Source organism: Scomber scombrus, chromosome 22, assembly GCF_963691925.1.
Source record: "Scomber scombrus chromosome 22, fScoSco1.1, whole genome shotgun sequence".
Classification (NCBI taxonomy): Eukaryota; Metazoa; Chordata; class Actinopteri; order Scombriformes; family Scombridae; genus Scomber; species Scomber scombrus.
In genome coordinates this window covers 7,453,005-7,472,575 of record NC_084991.1, presented here as the reverse complement: position 1 = coordinate 7,472,575, position 19,571 = coordinate 7,453,005, and the positions used below count along the sequence as shown (strand labels likewise).

The 19,571-nt window shown below is 38.1% G+C and overlaps 3 protein-coding genes across 4 annotated transcripts in view; 2 read left to right on the top strand and 1 right to left on the bottom strand.

Annotated features, from left to right (window-relative positions):
* The window catches only part of LOC134004461 (mitogen-activated protein kinase 12-like), a 424,476-nt gene that overhangs the window by 151,342 nt on the left and 253,563 nt on the right, over positions 1–19,571 (top strand). The gene's annotated exons all lie outside the window — the stretch shown is intronic.
* rpap3 (RNA polymerase II associated protein 3) lies at positions 1,595–7,547 on the bottom strand. 2 transcript variants are annotated; one of them, XM_062443798.1, is made up of 17 exons: positions 7,436–7,547; positions 7,063–7,220; positions 6,801–6,962; positions 6,598–6,708; positions 6,375–6,502; positions 6,078–6,199; positions 5,924–5,994; positions 5,708–5,842; positions 5,415–5,542; positions 5,166–5,287; positions 4,704–4,774; positions 4,289–4,381; positions 3,401–3,600; positions 3,099–3,288; positions 2,684–2,781; positions 2,473–2,573; positions 1,595–2,374 (listed from the first exon to the last, which is right to left on the bottom strand). In XM_062443798.1, the coding sequence occupies exons 2-17, from the start codon at positions 7,216–7,218 to the stop codon at positions 2,289–2,291; spliced, it is 1,974 nt and encodes a 657-aa protein (XP_062299782.1). In that variant the 5' UTR covers positions 7,219–7,220; positions 7,436–7,547; the 3' UTR covers positions 1,595–2,288. The 2 variants fall into 2 exon arrangements, with proteins under 2 accessions (XP_062299782.1, XP_062299784.1); XM_062443800.1 differs by lacking the exon at positions 7,436–7,547 and having other exon boundaries at positions 7,059–7,136.
* On the top strand, positions 8,505–13,014 carry atp23 (ATP23 metallopeptidase and ATP synthase assembly factor homolog). Its single transcript, XM_062443771.1, has 6 exons — positions 8,505–8,747; positions 9,594–9,639; positions 11,195–11,276; positions 11,377–11,514; positions 12,114–12,197; positions 12,271–13,014. Exons 1-6 carry the CDS (start codon positions 8,600–8,602, stop codon positions 12,472–12,474), a joined length of 702 nt encoding a protein of 233 aa, XP_062299755.1. The 5' UTR covers positions 8,505–8,599; the 3' UTR covers positions 12,475–13,014.

Genomic DNA, 19,571 nt, shown 5'->3' with positions numbered 1-19,571 from the left:
GCTATTTTCCAGATGGGCCTGATAAGGTGCTAATTGTGAAACCCAACAACGGATCTGTGGGTGGGGAGATGTTTGTTCAGCCTGGATCTACAACAAAGCTCCAATGTTTGGCTGACTGCTCCCCCGCCTGCTCCATCACCTGGTATTACGGTGACACGCTCCTGGCAACAAATGCTTCTATACTCTTCACACCTGTTACACCTCCATACCAGACCACCCTCACCTGTGAGGCTGCCAACCCATTGACAAAGAAAAACAGGATGGCTGAGACCACAGTGGTGGTGGCTGGTAAGCAAATATCCGGGGTGGAAGTTGTTTAATGTTAATAGGACCCCTATTAGCTTCACATGACATGGTTGCTAGCCTTCCTGGGGTTGCTTGAAGTAAGACATTTTCTCTGACAATCACTAACAAGACTCTTTACATGATGGCACACATTTGAGTACCTCTACTAACTCTTCATTTTACATGAAAATCTTGTCTGATGCAGCTTTAACTTGCAATAGAGATGCAATGTACGCAAGGAATTTCTCTGCTGATGTTGTTTGTATTTCTCTAAGTGGCTGCTTTCTTGCAGATGGACCAAAGAATGTGACCATTTCAGGGCCAGATTATCTTGAAGTTGGAGTCACAGCCAGTTTTACATGCTCAGCTGAGTGCACTCCTCCCTGCAGCTTCACATGGATCTTGTATGGGAAGAAGATGACGGGTAGTGTGATTGACATCACTCTGAACAGCCTAACGTCCTCAGAGTCCATCAGCTGCCAGGCTGAGAATGCGTTCACTGACAAGACGGCGATAGTCAACGAAACACTCAGCATCTCAGGTAGGGTGTTGGTAGAAGGTTTGAGAGTATCCAGACATAGCTGATAATTGTAATTCTGTTGTAACTCAGATTATTATGTTTTCCACTGCAGAGCCCCACTGGTGTGGATGCTGAGACTGGAATCTGCACAGTGAAAACTAGATTCTTCTAATCCGCCAGTGCTCTGTACACAATGAAGCACTAAAATATACTTTGGTTATCTTTATATTAATGACACTCATGTACGTAGCTGTATTTGCTCAAGCATTGTTTATTCTGAACTGTGATGGCCTCCTGACCTGACCGGGGTGTTTCCTCGCCTCCAGCACAAAGCACACTGGGACAGGTTCCAACTGCTTTGTGACAGTGAATAAGATTAGACAGGCACTGAGAAGGAACATATAGATTGCGTGCTTGAGTGTTAAGTTGAATTTTACTTGCACAAGGCTTATCTCTTTTCTTTACCAACATATTCCCATTTGTCTTGCCAAACAATATGCACTTTTAATAAACAATGAACTACTTCACTTTAACTGCATACCCAGTGCTAATTCATCACTTATGTGACACTTCTGAGATTGAGCAATGTTTAGTTGAGTACTTCTTGAGGTTCTGATTTGAAAACAGTATGCAAACAAATAACAAAATACACCTTTATTTGTAGGTCAGTTTTCTGAGAATAGATATTAATACAGAAACTGAATACCTGTGGCTCAAACTGAAACACTCCATCAGTCACACAGGCTTCTACAGTCAAACCAGATTAGCCATTTGCTACATCAGGTTTCTTTTGGCAGGTATAAGAACATGAAGAACATTCAAACTGGGTAGAGTACTCACAGAGACCAATCCACACTTTCACACTGCTCTCGAGATGTACTAGAAAGTTGAGAATTCACACTTCCTTTTTATAGAACACAGCGTCTGGTTGGTTCATTCCCTTAGATGTAGTTATATAACTTCATGTCAACTCACATACAATACACTTGCATAAACCTGAACTGAGTTTGAAGAGTCAGCATTTGTCTATTTTCTATGTAGCGTGCCTTTATGCAGCAGGAATGAGTTAGACGTGTATATTTCTACCTCCATAACCAAGTAGGTCTCAAAATATAGAAAACACAATTTTCAGCATTGTATCCTCATAAACGTATGAAAACAGTTGTGCAATAAATGGTAAAACATACAGTATACATGTAAACAGGATGATGTCATCATCAGAGACATTAGCTTTTGCATAAGTAACAAGATTCTAAACGTTTTTATTAAGTAAAATGCACCAAAGTCAGAGTTACAATCTGTGAATTTCCAGCTTTTAACTATAAATAAGGCCAATATGCAGCATTCCAATTTAATGGAGGTGGAAGTGATGAAAGTTTATTCAGTATCAGAGTAAAACTAAGGTGTTTTATTGATTTTATTTCCAGTTGAGCACTCTGTTGAAATTTAAAGTCTATTGAACTTGCACATTTAAATCCAGGGGTCATACACCATATTTCTTCTGTAAGGCTGTAACACATGCTTCATCCATGTTGGCTCGGCGAAGGAAGTCGAACAATTCATTAAGCACTGTGGGAGAGAAAAGGAGTACAAGAATGACTGATAGGAAGAAATGTGCAGGACAAGAGCATGAGCCGCCATCTAACATCTGATCAAAGATATCTCACTTTTCTTCTCCGTGGAAGACATGAACATGACGGCCATGTCGAAGCGCCTCACGCTCGACAGATTCTTGAGGATCTCCAGTGTGACGGCCGGCGCTTCATTCCTGCACAAGACTCATGTTTAATGTACAGTACAAGACTACACCTGTAACTTAGTTGTGTTGAATAGAAAAGGTCTAGATTTTTTTGTCTATTAGCATCTTTCAGAACTTACTTGATGTAAAAATCATGCAGCGTCTTAAGGATCTGATTGAGAATATCAGGTTCGAGGGAGTTGTGGAAAATGTTTGCATACACTTCTGGCTTAATTTGCTGCAAGATAAAAGAACATAAAGTTGAGAATTTTGTTTGTAAAAAGTAATAAAGTGTAATCTTGCCATATATGTAGTGTTCAGTTTGTCTGTCTGATTCATCACAAATATATATTTTATATATATATATATACATACATTTTTTAGTTTCTGAAAAATTTAACAGAAATAGTCATTAAATAGAACCAATTCTAGATTTAAGCTGTAAAAAAATATCCTAAAAAATAGTGACTAAAATAAAATTTTCTGCCTGATGGTGATGACAGCATATAATTATACTGAACTGTCACTTCAGTTAGATACAAACACACAGCCCACCGTCAGATATCTGTAAATGACTTCAGGCTGGTTTCCGATCTTGCGGAGGTCGGCCTCCAGCTGGAAGCTGCTGGTGGGCGGAGGAGGCGGGTCTGTTAGTATTGAGGAGGGTTTGGCTGATGGTTCGGCAGGCGGAGGAGGAGTGATTTCTTCCTGTGCGGGTTCTTTTGTCTGTCTGCCAGCAGGAACTCTGGGGAACACAAGGAGAACATTTTGTTAAACTGCTCCAATGAAAGAAAGTACTCAAACAATTAAAAATGTATTAAAAGGTTTTTAAACTATAATGAAACAGTTCCACTGACTGCTCAGATGAGTGTGAGGGGACGTCTGTTATTTCCTCGATCTTGATCATCTTTGCGCTGGGTGACGTTGACAGCGGCGACGATACACACTCCGCCTCTCTCACCACCTCCTGAATGAAAGAGCTGGACCCACCTGACTCAACCTCAGGCAGCGTCACCTTACCACTGACCTCCTCGATGTCAATCCTCCTCAACGGTTTCTGAGGAGCATTAGATGTTCAGAATAAGCACAGATCTTTAAAAGATGAACTTAAATAATCAGATCCTCCTGAGTCTGTCTATCTTAATAAATGAAAAAGCATCATATCATCAGTGACTGATACTGAAAGCTGAAGATAACAGTGTCAATCATTGTCTATCCTGCCACCTGCTGGACAAATAAAGTTAAGGCGTACTGTGATTCGACCAGATGGTAAAAGTACATTCAGATGTTAATGTTAAGTCATTTATGAGCTGCTCAAAACTACAAATTCAACAGAGACCAAAAAGAAGAAGAAAAAAAAAGTTTAATTTTTCAAATAATCCAATTATGGCAGCAGTTTTTTATTATTTCTTTTAATTACACGTTTAGTAATTTAGCCTACACAATATTAAACATAATGGCAAGTGACAATCACATGCAATCAGACCCCATAATGTTTTGAAATAATTTATTTTGCAGTCTAAAAACACCAAAGGATTTCATTTACTAAATACTGTATATGAAATAAAGAAAACCAGGCAAATCTGTAAATTTAAGAAGCTGTGTCCAGAAAATCTTTGTCTTTTACCTTTCCTTGCCTTCAGTGTAGCAACATGCAGAGTCACTATTTTAAGGCTTGATTAGACCTGAACACACAGCTCTGGTAGGTATAAAAATAAATGTTTAAAAAGAGATGAGTGACTCACAGTGGAGCGCAGGTGTGTTGGTTTGTCTATTGGCTGAACTGTTCTCCTCTGTGAGCTGTCCAGTGTTTGAAGGAGGCCGCTGGAACCAACGTCCTGACAACATGAGACAAAGACAAATTATATCTGTTGAAGATCAAATTCATTCAAATTTTATGTGTCCATTAGTCATCTTGGTATTAGGTTTGTGTTGAATCTAGCTAACCAAAGGCACTTAAAATACACTAGTGGAAAAACACTGATTCTCTAAATGACAAACAGCAAAACAGCAAAGAATACAATTAAGAGTGGAAACAATGTTCTTTATTCTATAACTACTATACTACTATAACTACTCCGCTGTTCCAATTTAAGTCTAAACTTTAAGTTAAATTAATTAATTGCACTTAAACAAATTAGTGGAACTTGTGAAACATACAATCTGGAGTTTCTGGAGTTCATTCAGCGCCTGCTTGTTTCCTGGTTCCAGTTTCAACACCTCCTGAAAATCTGTGACACACAAACATGATGTATTTATATACAACTAAATATATAAGATAAGATCAATCTTTATTGATCAGAAATTCAAATTGACACAAGTAGTATAGTGGAAAAATAGTAGCAGCATAAGGGTGAAAGTGATAAAATAAATAAAATCAAATCAAAAATCTAATTAAAATACTATATACAATAAACAATCTCTATGTGAGTAAATCTGCAATATATAAATGTGCAATGCAGAAGTTCCTGAAGTGCATACATGTGCAATTTTTCTAGCAAATTCATTTAAACACATTATTGAATATTTCCAAACAGGCTTATAGAATAAGAGCAACAGAATAGACAGACTACCTAGAAGCAACAGTTTACAGTCTTTCTGCTGTTAAAACTAGTGTTGCACCTTGTTTTGCCTCCTCCAGCTTTCCTAAAGACACTCTGGCGGTGGCTCGGCGGGCGAACGCCTTGGAGTAAGTACTGTCCAAAGAAATAGCTTTAGTGCAGTCTTCCTCCGCTTCCTTGTACCTAAAGAAAACAGAAAAACACAAAAGGAGAAGGTCTGCCGTGAGTATGCTGTTGTTGTGACGCATTATCTCAACAGTTTTCTACCCTGAAAAGAGAAATACATGGAACGAGGGAGTGTTAGGCTTACTTCTCCAGCTTGAGGTAGGCCATGGCTCTGTTGGCGGGCAGCAGCACGTTCATGCTGTCGGCCTCCAAGCCTCTGCTGTAGCACTCCGCAGCCGCCTCATACTTCCCCTCTTTGAAATAAGCATTACCCTGAAAGACACATTCATCACTATCACCACTAGGAGGAAATATATGAATAAACATAGCTTGGTTTGTATGACTTACTCAAATAAACAAGTCTTATATTCACATATTAATTATGCCAGGGGATTAAAATGACTCTTCGCAGTCACGTTAGGTCACAGGAAAGCTTACTCTGTCTTTTTGTATAACCGCCTCCTGTCGTCTCTGCTGCTCCTCCATTAGTCTCTGCTGCTCAAGGTCCACTGTTGGAGTCTCCTGAGGCTGCGCTATTTCACTCGGGGTGGTCGACGCCTGTTGTTCGAGGACCTGAAACAAGCCAGCAGGAACTAAGCAATAAAATAGGCTGGAAAGTTGTGGCTGAACCCAAAACAATCACTTCACCCTCACCTCTTTGATTTTCTTCACTTCATTCTGTGCCTCCAGGTTTCCAGGGTCAAGCTTGAGAACCGTCTCATAATCTGCACAGAAACAGATTCATATTATTATCTCGGTGCGCTGGACTTAAACGAGCCACATCGTCCTGTTTAATAAGAGTTCTCACCTTGTAACGCAGAGTCGTATTTCTTCAGCGCGAATCGAGCCGCTCCTCTCCGTGTGAACGCTTTGAAGTATTTGCTGTTGAGAGCGATCGCCAAGTTGCAGTCGGACTCAGCCACAGCAAACCTGCAAAGAACAAACTCCAATTTACCTCTACCAATTTTGGACAGCCTGCATCAAATACAACTAATGAAAAGTAACAAAACAGTGCCTATATGTTGGTTTCATTTATAGATGTTTTTAAAAAAAGTACATTTATGGCACAACAAAGCATCTTAAAGTGTTAATCTATGATGTTTACTTTTTGAGTCTGATGAAGGAGGCCGCTCTGTTTGTGGGAAGCACCGGGTTGTAAGGATCTGCATCCATTCCTCTGGTGTAACATTCAATGGCATCGTCGTATTTCCCATCTTTAAAAAACTGATTGCCCTGAAAATAAAATAAAAGGATATCCTTGCCTTACATTTCACTTTTCTTTCACTCTTTTTCCCCCTTCTTTACACTACTTCTCATTCAATATTTACCTTTTCCTTCTCAGCTAACGCTCTCTCCTGATCGACCGTAGCTTCCTCTGAGTCCGACTCATTTGACTCTGCTGGACTTTCCTCTTTATCCATCTCACACAGAGCTTTGTCCTGCCAGCGGAAAAACATAAAGCTTTAGTATTTCGCTTCTTTGGTTTCAATGATAATGCGGTTCACAAGCCTGCAAGTGATGCAATAATTACCACATCAAACTTGTCCCATGATCGATAGTCATAGGCGTTTATCCTTGATGTTTCCTTCGGTTCCTCTGCTTTTGCGTCACCGTGAGCTGTGGGTGCCTTCTTTCTTTTCTTCTCTCTCATCTTTTTTTTATAGTCCTTGTTTCGCACAGGTGGCAGCTCTTTCTACAAACAGAGAAGAAGACAGACAGAAAGTTCTTAACACTATCCTGAACATTACCAGCTGCTGAGGTGGATGGATGCACGTCTTACAGCAGGAACTAACCTGCACCTGCTCCGGCTGTCCTGTGCTCTTCAGCTGCTCGTCCTTCTTCTTTATGTCTGTTTCCCAGCTCTCCAGCTCCTTCATGAAGCCGTGGATATCATCCGCATTCTGCCTCATCTGAAGCTGCAACTCAATGGCTTTGTTCCCTCCGGACATCCCTGCCAAATAACACATTTAGATGAAGGAGAAGTTTAACACTTGTTGCTGAAGTTGTTGCCTTAAGGTTGATGTTACAGCCTGGAGGAAAACACGAGAATCACGGTGTCATGCTTTGGCGGCTAGCAGCTATCTATGTAGCTCACAGTAATATTAACGTTACACATATTTAGAGATAATAAAGTGAATTAAAAGGACTCTGTAGCTTGTTAAGTACCTGTGGTTTCTTTCTCCGGCTGATAATCCCAGTTAAAACGTGGCTGCAGTTAGTTTGGTAAAGTACTGCAAACAAAACGTGTCTTCATGCTGAGCTTTCTGTTTACGTTCAGAGCCATGACAGCCGAGGACCAGCAGCCTCTGCGCTCTAGAGCATGCGCAGCACGCAACCAAAGATCGTCTATATTTAGAGCACGCTCTGACTGAAAAAAAATAAATAAAGTGCTGAAACGATGTTTAAAATTAAAAAAAAATCCTGTGCACCACGGAAGTGCTTTATTAAGTCTTGGACGTTTGACATCACATTGTGGTTTTGTAATGTCTCAAAGTTTGTCATTTATTAAGAAAAGTCTGAATTATACACTCACTGGCCTCTTTAATCCAATCCAATACAACAGCTCTGCTTTAAATTCTACATTCATGAGGTTTATACATTTTCAATTTCAGTCAAGAAGGTGATGATTCTGCTTTATATTTATTATTATTGAGGTCATAGTGGGTGATGGTGGTGGATTAGGGTGCATTATTATATTGAATGGTGTTCCTAATATTTTGTCCAATCCATTAACATACATGAGAGGGGCAAAATATTAGGGACACCAGTCAATATAATTCACCACAGTACACTGCCACCACTTAGTACGACCTCAGTAATAAACATAAAGTAGAATTAACACCTTTTTTTAAAAAAATTTTTTTTTAACAATGTTAACACAAAAAATGTATAAACTTAAAAAAGTTGAATATATGGCAGAGCTGTTCTACTGAATGACTGGTGATGAAAACAGCCTGATACTTGGGTTTGCCTTTCGGTCCAACTATCTTGAGTTCGAGTTGACGACCTGTCTATATGTTTTAAATAGACGATCTTTACCGTGTACAAGTCTGTCTGAACCTCTATGGTCTGAACAAAACTGCGTTGAAATTTTTTTTTTTAAATCATCTTTTTACGTTACAATAAAGTAAATTGTGTACTCGACAATTATACACAACAGCGACGTTGATAAAATAAAATAAATAAATGAATGAATAAATACATTTTTGTTCATTACCTTTGACCTACACCACGTGACCACAGTGATGACCTCTCCTGCTAGCTAGCAGAAGCTCACCGTCAGGAAACTTGACTCTAACGCTTTCAAACAGCAAACAAACATTTCACAGCATGGACCAGACTAAACAAGAGGAGGAATATGGATACGATTTATTCCCGGATAGGAAAGGAGGGAAGTACAAGAAGGGCTCAATCGCAGAGAGCCTGTTCACTTTCAATAACAAGTGTCAGGTCATGTTACAGTTCGCAGTGGAAACTAGTGAGTATTGGAGCTACTTAACGATAACCCAAACATTTGACCTGCTTAGTCAAAATTTGAAAATGGTGGTATTTTTAATGGTAATAATGAATCTTGACATTCAAATGTTGTTGCATCCTTCACTTTCATTACATTCATACAAGTAACCCTAGCTGTTCTCTTGTTTTAGATAACATGAGATCATAATATAGTGTGAATGTATTGCAGAGAGCCAGACCGATATATATTTAATCCTTTTTCTTAATTCAAGTTTAATATGTACATATGTGTTTTGTTGTTGTTGTCTTTTATTATTTATAGGAATTTATAATGATTAAATTCCCAGTGAAGTTTACTGTTTCAATGCACTGTGTTTAAAGTTAAACTGTAAAATGGCATGCCTGCATTACATCTCTTTATCACTGGGATTTTGATAATCACATTGCAAAAACTGTGAGTTTTATATACATAATATGTATTACTGGCCAATATATCGACATTTGCATCAGCACCAAAAATGCAGTATCGGTTGGGCCCCAGTATTAAATAATGTGTATTTTCTCTATGAACAAATAGTGTCAAACCTAAAGAAAACACTCTCTCCTCTCTGAAGCATTAATGAAGGATCAATCACCCATTTATTAACGGCTGAGAAGGTATATATAGATTCAAAATACATTTGTGGTTCAAAACTTGGTATAGTGACGTAATGGTTAATTACCCTTTTTAATGGAAATGCCATCTCAGTAGCGAATAGTGGATGTTTAGTCCCATTAAGAAGGTTCCTGATGAATGTGTTTGTATTTGTGTTTCAACCCCTGCTGTTACAGTTTAATTATCTCTAATTGTTTTTTGTGCTTCTCTCAGGTCCATATGCCAAACTCCTCCTTAATGCCATGAAGAGTTCAGGATGGTATGTATATGTTCATATATATGTTCACTGTTGGATAGAGACCAAGTACATTTACTCAAGTATAGTCCTTAAGTTCAATTTTGAATACTTCCATGTTATGCTACTTAAACTTCCACTCCTCTGCATTTCAGAGGGAAGTATTGTACTACTGCTATCAACAGCAAGAGCAGCAGCACAGCAGCAGTGACAACTACAATAATTTAATTTCATTGGTACCTTTTGTAACACTCAAAACAAGTTACAGAGACTTAACCACACACATTAAGAAAACAAAATATAATTGAACATAAATAACTAGGGCTGGGTATCGGTACTCAACACCTTTTGAGGTATTGACCAAAATGAATAGATACCAAGTATTACTGAAACGTCTCCCATCAAATGATGCCTGCAATCGATCATTTTGCACCCAGAGCTAGAAAACATGACTGTTTGTGAACTTGCTGATAGCCAATCAACACAAGCGTTTTTCGATTTCATGCAACATGTGATCAACCCACTGCCACAGCAGCTACAGCCCGTCTGTGGTGGTGAAGTTGCGGTATTTGCGCATTTGTGTAAAAATCTAATAATTTAGATGGTTATCGAATGAAGTACTCAATTGGTTTCGGTATCACATTAAGGGCACTTGGATTGGTACTGGTATTGTAATTTTTTAATTGTATCCAGTCTGTTAAATAACACTAAATATCTTAACAAACCAAAATACAGCATCACATCTATACATACTCACATCAACCCAGGATACCCGGCACCTATCCTCAGGCTTGACAACCTAAGCAACAAAACATTCTTGCAATTAATACAAAAAGGAAAAATGATAGATCCTACAACATATACACAAATAATATCACTATTATATATATATGGAAAGAAAAGTTACCACAAGAAATACAGTACATTGAAAAGCAATACTCAAGACATCAAAACTATGAAGTAGTGTTTTTGGAATTAAGTAGTAAACAAAAAAAAGTGAAACAAACTTAACTATCCTTATAGTAGCCACAGTGCTTCGATGACAGCTTTGTGCACTATAAGTGTTCTGTTCATCGGCTTCTGAGTTAGTCATCTGAAATGGTTTCCAATGAACATGTTTGCCTTGACAAAGGTTTATTGGTGGAATTTTTCATCTTAATGCATTTGAGACTATCAATTGTGTTGTACATGATTCTTTATTTTATAGTTCGGATATCTTCAGTATTGTTCTAAAACCCTTGAATGAGTAGGTGTGTCCAAACCTTTGACTGGTACTGTATGTCAAATTTATGAATAAAGTGTAAAGAAATTACAATAGAAGAGAGCCAATAAACATCAATGCATAAGAACAAATTAAATGACTGAATCAGAAGCATTTTTAGAAGCACAGTCTTGATATTGCTTGTCTCTTTCATTTGTGTTTGGGGCATCAACCACATACTGCTCATCTGACTGGGTCCTACTAAATATTCCCATTATCACATAAAAGTGACCATGTGCAGTATAACTATTACTTTTTTGATTTTAGTCAAATATTTTTGGACTTTTTGGATTTCATTGCTTTCTCAATTTTACACAGCAAGGTGTTCAAAGACCGACATTTCTCCTGTGAAGATTGTGACGGCGCGGTCAGTGGTGGCTTCGATGCAACTTCCTCTCAAGTAAGAAAGACAAAGCAGTTAATACGCGTAACAACGGTCATTTTGCTAAATCAGAAGAACTGGAGCGATCAGCAGTGATGAGACTTGGGTTCGTTTGCAGATCGTTTTGTGTCAGAACAACATCCACCAGCAGTCCCATATGAACCGAGTGGTCACACACGAGCTCATCCATGCCTTCGACCACTGCCGGGCCCACGTGGACTGGTTCAACAACTTCAGACACCTGGCTTGTTCTGAGGTGAGCACCCATGTGTTCAGCACTGGTTGCATTTAAGCTGGTTATTGTGTCTGATTCATCCAGTTAATGTGTGTCATTGAGCCTTTCTACAGTCTCTTGATATGTCCACTTCCTCTTACACTGTTTGCATTGAGATCAAATTGCACCCAGTATTTAGATATTCATATTTATTCATTAATGTATTCTTTAGCAATTTCACATAGGTTTTTATGCCTATAGGTTTAATTGTTTTTAGCTTTATGATTAACACAATTGGTCTGTTCTTTCCTATCAACTGTGTGTGTATATCTGTTGATCTGGGTGGTGAGCTGTGGCTTTTGTTACTGGGATACATAAAGTTCAGTTGAATTGAACTTAGTTTGAGCATAAGGCAGGGATTCAACACACTGACATTTGATATCAAAATATTTTGTTTTCTGTATTGGTCAGATGAAATCACTTCGCAATCATAGTGTTCTGCAATTGATCAACATGTTTTCGTATGACACAGTGCCAGAGGTTTGGACAGTAGTGGCGGGACGTAAATTTAAGGAACTAGTTAAATAGTTGCTCTCAAGTTTATTTCAGATAATGCAAAGTTTTTTTGTTTCTCTCTTCAGGTTCGAGCAGCTAACCTCAGTGGAGACTGTTCCTTCAGTAATGAAGTTGCGAGATTCAACTTTGGCCTGAAGGAGCATCATAAGGTACATTCATTGGCTAAAAATTGACTCTAAAGCACAGTGGCTGCTAGCTAACTTATCTTTTCTGCTTTGACAGGAGTGTGTGCGTGGCCGTGCCCTTCGCTCCATCCTGGCCGTGAGGAAAGTTAGCCGAGAGGAGGCGGAGAAAATAGTCGACGAGGTCTTCGACACGTGTTTTAACGACCACGCGCCGTTCGGTCGAATCCCGCACAGCAAGAAGGATGCCAAGTTTGCTAACAGAGATTACGAGAACAGAGATCGATATTATGCAAACCTTTAGTGTCGTCACACTCTAATTTCAAGTCCCAAAGGGTGCTCAGGCTGGTTGTGACGCTGACAAGAGCTTGGCAGCGTCATGGCCTCGGTCAGCATAAAAGCATCAACAGAACGACTGTGTCGAAAACGATCATATCTCCTCAGAAGGGATTTTCACAGTGATTTGTCCTTGGAACAGGATGTGAGTTAAAGCAAAGGAAGGAGTAATTTCATTTTCTACCTTTTGGACATTAATTCTCTATAAAGGGATTGTAAGGAGTGATTGCCCAGGAAGTAAAATATTAGAAAAGAAGAGACACCAGTGATTTCTTTGTCTTTTGTTTTTAGGTGATCAGTGGGTGCTTTTTAAGGAAATACAAAATTTCCTTTTTGTCCATCATTGTTTGCTGTGAAAGTCATATGATGACAAACAAGGACACATTTCAATGCTGGCTCTTCATCTTTTTGCCACGTTGGCCTCCACTAACTTCTTGTAAATAGCTGATTGTGCTTAAATTAAACAGAATCAACTTGTGTTTGAATTAAAGTTTGATTCCTCTGAAAACATTTTTTACATTCTTTTTTGAGTGCCTTTCATATGTTTGTTTCTAACTCCGTAAAGTTATTTTTGAGGACACAAAGGGTTGTTACGTTCGACCTTGGCACAAAAAGTTTGAATTTATGACTCAACAAAGAAGCGCAAAGAAGCCCATTGCTGATTATAATGTATTAATGTCTAATCCCATGAGAGGATTCTTCCAATTAACATGTGAGAAAAGTACCATGAGTAAAGCAGGAAAAGTTCTTCCACAACAATGCAGTCAACTTCGTTCACATCTGTGATGCCCCTGTAAAATGTCATTGCTGACATCTTTATTGGACATTAGCATTTAAAGAATCTCGTATCCCTCCACAGAGATTAATGAGGGAAAAAGTTATAAAGGAATTAGCCTCATAATCCCCCCTTTTCCTCCTCCATCTCCTCCTCCTCTTCCCGCTATCTCCAAGACAACACCCTCTGCATCATAATCACAAAGTCATTTAGGGTGTCTGTTGCCAGAGCGTAATATTCCACTTATCTCGACATTCTCCACTTAGAAAACACTACAAAAAACATGAGATGAGCGTGGGCTCGAACAACAAGGAGAGTGGGTGGGATGGGACGAGCAAAGAAGATTAGCTTAATTTCAGAAGCTTAGAGAAAATGATGAAAGTGGGATTAATGCGAGGCAAACACAGGAAGACAAAAGAGAGAAAATTATATTTGGATTTGTGCAATGTCATACACCCAAGTAGGCTAAATAAAGAAATCATACAAAACAATAGAATTACAAGTGGAATTGTCCACATATCAAATGCTGGCTATTAAACACATTTGATACAGTTATACATGCCAAACAAGGTTGTGAATTTGTTAACTGACTTATTTAATGTTCTCACACTGAGTTCAGAGCTGTAGTCAGGATTACAAACACTGAAGTATTCAATTCAAGAGCTCGCAAAAAATTTGATTTTGCAGCATGAAAACTCCCTGTAGATTTTTAAAAACTCTATCTATGGCCCTGACAGTTTAATTTGCTATTCTATTTTTTAATCTTAAATATAAAGAAGTATGTATGGGAAACAGTCGTTTAATTCATCGTTTTTACCACTTTGGGGCAGCACAACAAGCTTTAAACACATACATTTATAAAATCATTGTGGCAAATGTGTTAGCAAGCATTTGCTAACTTAAACAGCAGACACAACAATGAAAGCATTAATTTACGGCTGTGTTTAATTCAATATAGCTAATATATATCCAGTTTTAACCGATTTTGGCTCTGTTTTACTCCCCACCAACCGCGGAGGGATATATCCGGCTTTTTAGCAACTAAAGGCACCTCTATGTTCAACAGCTTTAGTTGCTAACTTTGCTTTTTAGTTATTTGTTGCTAGGAAAGTAGCGTAGAGTCAGTTTGTTTATTTGACAAAAACAACTGAGGCTGAAAACAAAGTTGGTGAGGGTGGTACATGAGACTAAACCAATACAGCAAACCTGAAGGTTGAGCTAAAAGATGCTAACGTAGAACTGGCTGGTAATGAATTGTGGAGACTCTCCGGTGGTTCTTCACTGTAAGTGCCACCTTTCATATAGTAATTTGATCAATGGTTAATTCAAAAAATATTGATTAAAGCAGCTTTTATGTAAAATAAGGTTTTTATGCAGCAGTGTACAGATAATTGCTAAAAACATGTAGCTGGAGAAATTGAATTATAACATGCACAAGCAAAGAGTGAATATAGTTATAGCAGTTTACTCCCAACAACAACTATATTGATTTCAAATTGTTTTGTGGTGTTGTATAGTAATATACTAACCTCCAACTCTCAGTCATGACTGCAGTATTATCTCAGTCCAGTAGATGGCACTTATGGCCCATTAATCCTCATCATCAGGACATGTGAGTCCAATCCAAACTTCAAAAGAGAGTGCTGGTGCTGTTTTATTGATACATATAATCAAATTAATTTCATTTAGTCCTGTTCCAGGTGAATGTTGGGCCTTTTTTTTATCAGGCGAGGTACGGCGCAGTAATCAAATTGCCACTGAGAAGAGTGACAACTTTCATTATTCCATCTATTTAAGCAGGCTGCACCCACTGTGATCTAATTAGGATGCTCCAGCAACACTGAAATCCCTTCACTAATCTGCTGTAAGACAACACATTAACCCCAAGAACACTAATGAACTCATCTCATTAATTAGAATAATGCCAAATTTAGTTGTACCGTGGAGAGACGACGAAGAGTGAGGACACCCACTTGCCTTTGTGAAGTTTTAAGGTGTCTGCTCTCCATTGGGGGTTTAGTTGATAATGTGAGACTGCTGAATTATTTAGCTATGAATGTGAAAAGCACTTCGTTATTGGTAATAATGGCCTTGTGTTTCTGCACAACATGTCTTTTTAGAAAAATGTGTGATGACAATTTTTTTCTTCTTTTTTTGGCACGCACATTTGCTTCTCAAGGCCTTGGATGAACTTGTGATGAATGTGACTGAAAGAAAGAAGACGAGGAGAGAGACCTGAGGAAAAACTGGACGATATGGCATCCTTTGGCCATTTTTCTGTCCCATCTCTGGCACTCTGGGGAAACACTTGAACAAAGAAAATATATTGAGTCCAGGCGCCTGCTCTTTAGCCTGAGGATAACAATCATATTCAGCTGATTGAGGACAAGAGTGCAGATCTAAAGATGGTCACTTGAATCTCGGAAACAAGAAGAATAGATATAACAATATGAAATGAAATTAACAAAACATTAATGTTGTGGCACTGTATGCTATTAATACTGCAAATTTAGTCTCGTAATAGCAGTAGTTGGAGAAAGTAGCAACATTATCAGTGTTGGCATATTATGTTTGACATTTTGGGAAAAATGCTTATTTGCTAAATTGCCATGAATTACATGAAAAGATTGATACCACTCATATCTGTACGCTAAAAAGGAGGCTACCACTAGCAGCCTGTCAGCTTAATTAGCTAAGTGTAAAAACTGGAAACTGGGGAAACAGCATGCCTGACTGTGTAGTAGGGTAACAAAATACACCTACACCTACATAAGTTCACGTCTTTGTTTAATTCATACACAAACCAAAGTCTAAAAACAACAACTTCTGGTTTCAGGGGATTGAGACGTAACTCCAAGTCTTTGCTAAACTAAGCTAAGCTAAACTAAGCAGCATCAAATTGTCCAACATGTCAAGGTATTCTATATCTGTAGTTAATCCCTATTACTATCATTGCAAGGGGTACACACTGTAGTAGTAGCCTTATTCATAACTTTATATATGAGTTTAGCTAAATGAAATGAGATGAATTATGAAAACGTCCCCATTTGCATGATAAAATCATCACTGTTTCTACTTTATTAGTCATATCTATAGATGACAGATGAGTGTCCACTACTGCCAACAGAAAGCAGCTGTTGTGATTAATAGTGTATGTGGTACTTTGGAAAGTACTAATATAATCCATTAAGTTGTTAATAGGCAACACTGGCGATGGAAGAAAAAGTTGGAATCATTATAATTCACAGCACAAACCCTCTGAAGGCGAACAGTCTAACCTGACAATTAACTTCCCCAGCAGGGAAGCTCTGTTTGAGACCACTGTAGGGGGGTGGGCATGCAAATCAATTAATTATGTGTGCGAGTCTAGGATTAATTAAGGAGGTGTTTAAAATTGGCAGAGCCCATCTTTGTATTACTTACTTTTATGTAATTTGAACACAACTCTTTGGCCTCTCTCTCAAATCTCTCTCAAACTATGCCCATCTGTAACTTGAATTAATGGTTGGCTGACCTAAATTACTAAGAAAATTATTTTCTCACTTATTCCACAGACCTCATTGACAGTTTTCCTTGGAGCTACTTTCAACTAAAGAAATAATTACTTGGAAAACTGCTGGCAGTGTGTTCTGTGAATTGTTTTATGACAGTTTCTGTAAAGAAATCCTCCTGCAGAAGCTTCAAATGTAATTTTTCAATGCTGTAAGAACCACAAATGAAATCCCTTCCCTTCTTCTCCTTCGTGTTGACAGAAATCTCACTGCATGCCACTATAGTTGAGTGAGGAAGCATTTTTTGTCATATAGGCTACTGTAGATGAACTGGACAAGTAAGCCTCCACCCTCAGAAACAAAGTTCAAGTCAGTATGCACCTATTCTAATTCCATTTACATTTAATTATTAACAGAGACGCAGTAAGCGGAACTAGACTATTGTCTGTGCCACGTTGTGACATTTAGTGCACTTTTAATGATGCGTTTAATGGTGGCATAATGAGACTACTTAGGCAGTTGCCTTGTAGCCTACTGCATAAAAGTAAGGACATCTTTTCTATGTGGTACTATATAGTGATAGAAATAGCTTTGACATATATGACCAACAATCCTTAACACCATACCTCATTCTCCTTCATGAACAAATGGTTTTAGTTGAGATACCAGACAATTCAATCAATAGAACTTCTCCATCCACTGTATGTATACAGATTTATGTTTTAATAGTCAATAATTATGTGAATGAGTGATTTATTAGGTTTTCATTTCAAGATATTTATTATATTGAAAATTAACCGAGTGGGTTATCAAACTTTGCCTAAGTCAAGATACATGCTTATTTTGACATCCTGAGATTTCAAGTTTCTTTTGTGGTGTATTCTGGCACCTGAAAGCCTGGCGGATGACAATCTTGTCATGTGTGGCTGATCATGTTTTCAGTCATTTAAAGTCAAATAGAAGAGGAAGGAGCTGGTGAGTGAGTTAAGTGCCCTTTTCCTTTTCCCACGTCGTCTCAAAAACAACAATAAGTCGAGGGATTAGTGGCACACTGAATGAGGTTTATTAGAAATGAAAGGACTAGAGATTATATCGGGAAATCCCCTTGAAACACACACAACCACACACACACTCACATGCAGTAGATAATCTTGATACAGCTAAACATCCTGTATGAGAGTTAAGTATAGGTTTTGCTGGACAGCGCACACAGAAGGTCTTTCACAATCACTTCTTGACTTTTTGTCAGGTGAAGTGAAAGTAGATATTGTATCGGGTGACATTTTAAATTTCACTTATCACCAAATTACCCCTGTCTGTTATTTATTATTTCTAAAAACTTATGCAATATGCCATTTACTCATTCACAGAGGAGAAGGGTTCAAGTAAATTAGTGCTGGCAGACTGTTAACATTCACTGCAGAAATGTAGATGACTTTTTGAATAGTAATTAACGCATGCTGGCATTTCAATCTTCATTTTGCTAATAATATGCATGGTATTAATTAGGCCTGAGTGATTAACATAACAACCACTGGACAATGTCCTGGGGTAAAAGCAGGGCTTTTTCCCCCCTTTTATTAACTTTCCCTAAAGCCATAGGCTCATTAATAAATCCTTACACTGACCTTGACAAGTATTTTCAGTCATGTATTTGTCGAAAATGATTTTGGGAACTCTGTAAACTGAATTGTAAGCTGAGAAATAAGAAAGAATAGAGGATAATTCAGACCACCAGACATAAAGTGGAACAAATAAAAGGAAACCAATTATATATAATGGAACTTAAATAAACTAAATGGAGGGGGAAAAAATTGAACAAGATAACAGAATAGAAAAGAAATAAAACATTAGGAAATTGAAGAGCACAGCAGAATACAACAAGTCTAACCTGAAGAGAAAGTAACTGGAGAGAAAAGAGCAGAGCACATAATTAATGGGTACGTGTAATAATCCAATTAATCCAGTATCTATCTGTGCTTCTGGGTGAATTTGTGACTCATGAGCCATGATGTAATTTGGTTTCCTTAGTCTCAGTAAAAGCCTCCATATCTCTTACTGCTCTTACTGCTGGCATGCACAGTACAATTGTGCTTCTTACACTTTTTTTCCCCACCAAGGACTCCTAAACTACTAAGTAACTATGACCAAATTGAAAAAAATTAGGGTGAAAATAAATTGTTCCCCTTTTTGGTACACCCTGGAACCCCCTCATGGACCCCTGGATCCCATTTTGAGAACCACCGCTGTACAAGATGAAGACTTTCTTCTGACATATTATTACCATAAAAAGTTTATATGGCAAAAGGGAAATTTGGGTTAATTCTATGTATGTGGTTTAGTCACCTTTCACATTGCATAAACACACTTTGTTTCACTGTATAAATAAAACTATTGATTAGTGCAGTTTTAGGAAAAGAGCTTTGAACTTGTATTGGCATAGATTGGATGGAAACCCCATAGCTTTTGTCATAAGAATCTGCTATTCAGTTTCATACTGAGTTTAAAGGAAGTTGTTGAGTTATTCAAACCAATGACAAGCTAATCAAATTGCATTTAAGAAGATGATGGGTTTACCTTTCAGATATCTTTCTAAATGTTAGTCAGAGTCTTGAGAATTACTTAAAATGTGGTTCTGTCTGCCAATAATCTCTGTTCTAAACCCTTCAACCCTTCAACATATGCCAATCAACAGTTACAGTTAACAGCTTTTGCAGGTGAGATTCTTTAATGAAACACTGTGGAGAAAATGCACCAAACGTCACTAGAATCACCATTTTTATTCATTCTCCAAACAGG